Below are 6,007 nucleotides of genomic sequence, written 5' to 3'. Positions count from 1 at the left end.
ATATAGTCTGTTTGAAATGTTGACTTCATTTGAGTAAAGTGTGGATTTCTTTGTTCTTTGGTTGAGGTTCATTGATTTCTGAGCCAAAAATGAGCTCTGGAGCTGGATTTCAGTGGACGTCGTTTACCTGCTGCGTCGAGGCGGCCATCTTTGCTCTTAAACGTAAGTGTTTCTGGATCAATCAGTTAAATTAATGAAACAATGACTTTTTCATAATACACACAAAAAAAGTCGACTGACGCCGTCTACTGGTGTAAGAAAGGCTCACAAAACGGCAACACTAAAGCACGAAAGGACAAAAATTATGTAAATTATGAAAAATGAAAATATATTTATTTGTTTTCTGTATTTTGTACACTGTTGTCAGTCAATTGTAGTGCAGTATTGAAACTCACCTCATGTTAGCGTTTCCACTCCAACTATTTTGTTTTTCTTTTTATAGTTTACTTAATTTTTTTTTTTACTTAGTAAATTACTAAATGTTTGTATTTTTGATACCAACGGGAGCATCTTTCCAAATTTTGTTGTATAAAATGACAATAAATGCCTTATTTCTGTGTCGAACAGCTTAGTATGGAAAAGCTGGAAATGGTTTATTTATATCTTTGTTGATATATTATCGTTGTTTTGAATATGCATTACGTCCAACGGTAAAAAAAAAAAAAACATCGAAGCTTACAAAGGCATTTGTAAAGTTTTGACAAACTATATCACAAAAAATAAAATAATAATATATTAGTTTAAGTCAGCCCCCGTTGGGTAAAAGATGCAAAAAGTGATTATTCTCCGGAAAACACGAATCATAATCGTATAGTTATCAACCAGAAGATTAATATAATTCACATAATTCATATCTGACGCTTACCAGCCAAACCTTGACCCCTTGGTCACAAGTCTCCGTCATTTACGTAATGACGTAACTTCCGACGTCTTTCGGAACAATGATGGCGACCTCCATCGGCCGTGGCCCGTGACAGTACGACCGTTCACGTCAACCCGCTATCCGTAGTTATCGAGTTGTATATAACTCCTGATTGACATTTTGTTTTCTTCGCTTTTGTCTTTTATCCCAGAGGTGAGTTATTATCTTACTGCGCTTTTTGTGCATCATGTTGTAGCCGCATCATGCCTCATGCACTTTCATGCTTTCAGCCAGCATATTCATCGCAAGGTGACAGACAACATCCCAGAAACTCTTTCTGAAATTGAAATTGTATATAAAAAAATATTGATTCAGGATATATACCACTCTCTCCATAAGTAGACATCTGCGCAACCAGCTATTTGTTGAACAGTTTTAATATGAGCGTGGTTGGGTTAACCCGCCTGCGTTAAGAGAACCTCTTTGGCCAAATGTATCAATGGCTTTGCTTTAGTTTCAGAACATGAATCTGCACAAACTGTCCTCTCGACTGTGCCCTACAGTAAGTGGCATTCACTTTTCATTTATGGTTTTATATTCGTTATTTCTAAAGTATATTTAAATTAAGAACATTTTCCAGGATATATCGTTTTTTAATTATTATGTCGTTTTCAGGTAACACAGAAGTTCAGGCATCTCCACATCCAAAGCAGCGGCCAGCAGGCAGTTGCTGTGGAAACGCAGTCAGTTGAATCAAATCCTCTGTCAGTCTTCAGAACCCCAGAGCAGGATCCAGTACGTCCAATCCCATTTACATTTATCAGTTGCTTTGTTTATACATTTTGAGCTTTATTGGCTTTTGCTAAGAGTAAATAAGTAAAATTAATTGATATCATAATAGTGTACATTTAAAAGGAATATATTAGTGCTGTCAAACGATTAATTGCATCCTAAATAAGCTTGTTTACATTGTGTATGTGCTGTGTATATTTATTATGTGTGTATATATATATATATATATATATATATATATAATATATATAATGCTGTTATGTAAACAAAGACTTATTAATTGTTTGACAGCACTAGAATATATACATTTTCAAATGTTTTAATTTAAACTGTAAACCTCTGTTGTGTGGCCAAAAAATGTAATTTGATTACATGTTTAATATATTATATATAATAATTAAATTATTAATTTGTCAAAGGTTTATGCATGCTTTTGATTACCACTGTTTGTCATAATAAATGTGTAACAAAATCATAAAACACAGACTCCAGAACAAATTCATTGTAGAATAATGAATTCAATTGATTAGACAGCCTTTTGTTTTTTACATTTAATTAACAGAATTCAGGAAAAAAAATAAAATGTAAAACACTTTGTTTTGGGGAAAATAAAATGGAGATGGAAAATAAAACAGATTTTTTTGTAAATGTTAGAGCATCCTATCTTTTCATTTATGTATTGCTTAAATATTTATCTGTTTTGACTGTGCCTTGAAACTGCACGTAAAATGTTATGGTAATCTTAATACATTCTCATTACATTCAATCTTTCCCTTTCCTTTCTCAGACGTACCATTCAGAAAGACATACTGGGCAGTACTACACGCTCCCAACGGCTCACATCCAAAAACTTTTCCCTCATGGACTGCCTCCACGCTTCCAATTACAGGTTTGGAATCTGTGTGTGTGTGTGTGTGGAGAACATTAGGATTGATTTAATATAGGCCAAACAGTAGTCCAAAATAATGACATTGCTATGATTTGTGGTTGAAGTTGCCTGGACGACTAATGCATGCTTGTGCCCTTGTTTCAGATTAAAACGTTTAATGAAGGCTGCGTGATGGTGAGGCCGCCGGCGCTGGAGCTCATCTCATATCTTAAAAAGGCTGATTACAGCAAGCCTCCGCTGCGTTATATGCTCTGTATCCTCAAACACAAAACTCCAGTCCAGTGAGCCGATGTCCTTTGTGCACTTTCTTCCACACTGATTCCTTGACAGTATGCTTTAGATGGAGATCTAGGCACTGGAAAGACCATGTGTTTGAGTCATGCCCTGCACTACTGCTACACTCAGGGCTGGCTGATCGTACACGTCCCCGATGGTGAGCTGCTCTGACACTCGTTCAGTCCAAACGGAAGGTGCTATGAAGTTTGGAGTCTGATGATGCTATGATGTTTTCTCTGTAGCTCATCTGTGGGTCAAGAACTGTAAAGAGCTGCTACCATCGTCTTCCCGTCCTTCACGCTTTGACCAGCCAATCCAGGCATCCCAATGGCTGAAGAACTTCAAAATCACCAATGAACGCTTTTTATCCAAGGTACTATTGTTTTGTAGGGTTTATGGATGCAAGAGGTAGTTTTTTCACATCAGTTTGCCCTCATAAATGCATATTTATGTTTCTTTTATTTATTTATTATTCATAGATTTATTCATAGAAGTTTTGAAAATATTTCAAAATTGTAAAATTTCACCGTGTACGCTCCACTTCTTTTGTATGCGAGGTGATGTTATTTCATGTTACGTGGATTTTGGTCAGTTTTGTCATTTATCAAGCTGCTCTAAAATCAGTCTGGTCCATTGACAGATAAAGACAACACAGCGGTATGTATGGACAAAGAGAGAAAGTACTGAAAAGGGGCAGCCTTTAGGGGAGCTTGTTGATCAGGTGAGTTTTATTCATCATCATTATCAGTCCCCCTTCACCAAAATGTTCACCAACAAATAATGGCCATTGCGATCAAATCTTAACCTCCAAAGAAATCCTAACAGTGCCAGAAGATTTGATGCAAATGAATCCTAGCCCTCCCCTCCTCAACGAATTCTAGTTTGACTTCCCAGCTTAATTTCTCATAGTTTCATTTTGTAGTATTATTCATTACCTTGTTCGTGTTCGGTATACATAAACGATTATTTTTTATTTGAATAAATGTTGATTTGTGTTTTTAATCACTGAACTTAAACTGAGCAGGGTGTGAACCGCATGAAGAGCAGCAGTGATGTGGTGGGTGCAGTGCTGCGAGAGCTGAGGCTGCAGGCAGGGGGCGCCACCGAGGGAGAGGGGGCCTTCAAACTGGCCGTGGCTGTCGACGGATTAAATGCTCTGTGGGGCAAAACATCTCTTAAAAAGGAGGATAAAACTACGGTATGTTGGTCTACTTATCTGTTGAAATAATTTGTGCATTTGTTTGACACCCTGCTTTCTTTTTCCGTTTTATGTAGTGTGAGCCCACGGAACTGACTTTGATTCATAATCTGAGGAAGATGGTGAAAAACAACTGGGTAAAAGAAAAACATCTTACTTGAATGAACAGTTCTCCCAAAAAAAGAGAATTTGCTCACCCTCAGGCTTCCCAAGATGTAGATGAGTTTTTCACACTGTAACACTGTAACGATGGATCACTTACAGTGAATGGGTGCCGCCAGGATGAGAATTCATCTGATAAAACAATCCAGTTATTGACACAACGCAAGTGAATGAAGTGAAAAGGTACATTCGTAATTAACAAATATAACATTAAGGGGCCATTCACATGACAAGGCTTTTAGCCAAAAAATCATTTTGAAAATGTTGTGGCTTTTTTGAAAAACATTTTTACTTTAACTGTTGTCTGTGAGTCCTCTATCCTTAAAGCTTTCTCCAGTAAAAAAAAGTCATTTTGTTTGAATCAGGAGAGAAATATGCAGAAGTACAGTTTACCATTGGAACGGAAATTGAATTTGCAAGGAAAGGATGACACTGGAGGAAGCATTAGTATGGATTTAAGAATGGTATTTTAGGCATAAGTGATAGTTTATTAGGGATTGTTTCTTCTGAACATGCAGCTTATCAACGCACAGGACATTCATTGATGGACTGATACTTGTTTTAGTCTTTTTCTCAGCTGTTGGGGACTCATTCTGGCGGCACCCATTCACTTCAGAGGATCCATTAATGAGCTAGTGATGTAATGCTTAATTTCTACAACAAGAAAAATTTTCTACATCTTAGATGCTCTGGGCGAGAGTAAATTTTCAGCAAATTTTTCTTTTTGTGTAAAATATAATTCTAATATCACAATAGAGATTTAACTCCCAGTGAGTTGTTCATTAACTTTTTTTCTTTACATTGCTCTCCGTCATAGACTGGAGGTGCCATTCTCACAGCTTTGTCTCAGACCGGCTCTCTGTTCCAGCCACGGTCTGCTTACCTTCCTGAAGAGCTACTAGGAGAGGTCAGCAGCCCTCACACACAAAACAATCTCATTATATCCGTTTTCATTCAACAACAGAGCAAATGCCTTACGTTAACAGAGTGTAGTTTTGCTTTTTACATTTGCTGTAGATCTATAAAGCACACCTGATATGATCTGTTGTGTGTTTTATAGATTTGTTAAAAATCTCTTTCTTCCTCATTTTACTCATGCTTGCTCTCTTTCAGGAGGGGTTTGAAAATATGGATCCTTTCGTGCCCATTTCTGTGTCTGACTACAATGAGAAGGAGTTTGAGAGCTGTTATCTTTACTATTTAGACCGCAACTGGCTGCAGCATCAACACAGTAAGTTTGTGTAGTTTTTTGCCTGGAGTTCCTGTTAATATGTGGAGTTATTTCATGTCAATTCAAGCGATTTTAGATAAAACAGAAGCAACCATGAAACCATCAGCAAAGTAGGTGTCTGTGGAAATGTTTAGAGAACAAGGGTGAAATAATTAAAATTAAACCAAATAAAAATAAATGGGTAAAGAACTGATTAAATACTGTAGAAATACAGTACTACAAAGAATAAAAAAACTATAAAAATACAGAATACAGTTTGTTCTTGAAGACTGAATAATCGTTCATGCATAAATAACCAGATACCCATTTTTATCTATCTTTTACCACAGGTCGATCTGAAGAAGGAAAGAAAGAGCTTCTCTTTCTCAGCAACAAAAACCCATCCATCCTGGAACGATTGTGTGCTTTCTTGTAAGGCACATTTGGCTACTCTTGCTCTCTGTATATCATAAAAATTAAATGTATAAGCTTGCAGCTTTTTTCATAATAAAATAATTTTGAAAAACGTGGAAAATGTCTGTGATTTGATTATTTCACCTGATTGATGGAACTGTGTTTTTCTTGTTGTTGTTGGGCGTCACGTGGTGAGTGAGCTGG

General features: G+C 36.6%; 1 protein-coding gene across 3 annotated transcripts; it reads left to right on the top strand.

Annotated features, from left to right (window-relative positions):
- Positions 1-79: 79 nt before the first annotated feature.
- On the top strand, positions 80-5,924 carry dap3 (death associated protein 3). 3 transcript variants are annotated; one of them, XM_043261648.1, is made up of 13 exons: positions 80-162; positions 1,383-1,424; positions 1,538-1,657; positions 2,442-2,543; positions 2,688-2,796; positions 2,884-2,976; positions 3,062-3,192; positions 3,460-3,540; positions 3,844-4,017; positions 4,095-4,154; positions 4,997-5,086; positions 5,293-5,410; positions 5,740-5,924. In XM_043261648.1, exons 2-13 carry the CDS (start codon positions 1,386-1,388, stop codon positions 5,823-5,825), a joined length of 1,203 nt encoding a protein of 400 aa, XP_043117583.1. In that variant the 5' UTR covers positions 80-162; positions 1,383-1,385; the 3' UTR covers positions 5,826-5,924. The 3 variants fall into 3 exon arrangements, with proteins under 3 accessions (XP_043117583.1, XP_043117581.1, XP_043117582.1); XM_043261646.1 differs by lacking the exon at positions 80-162 and adding an exon at positions 916-1,075; XM_043261647.1 differs by lacking the exon at positions 80-162 and adding an exon at positions 916-1,075 and having other exon boundaries at positions 1,377-1,424.
- The last annotated feature ends 83 nt before the right edge of the window (positions 5,925-6,007 follow it).

Source organism: Puntigrus tetrazona, chromosome 16 (assembly GCF_018831695.1).
Source record: "Puntigrus tetrazona isolate hp1 chromosome 16, ASM1883169v1, whole genome shotgun sequence".
Classification (NCBI taxonomy): Eukaryota; Metazoa; Chordata; class Actinopteri; order Cypriniformes; family Cyprinidae; genus Puntigrus; species Puntigrus tetrazona.
Note: the sequence above shows the minus strand (reverse complement) of the source record. Positions and strands in the feature narration are given on the sequence as shown.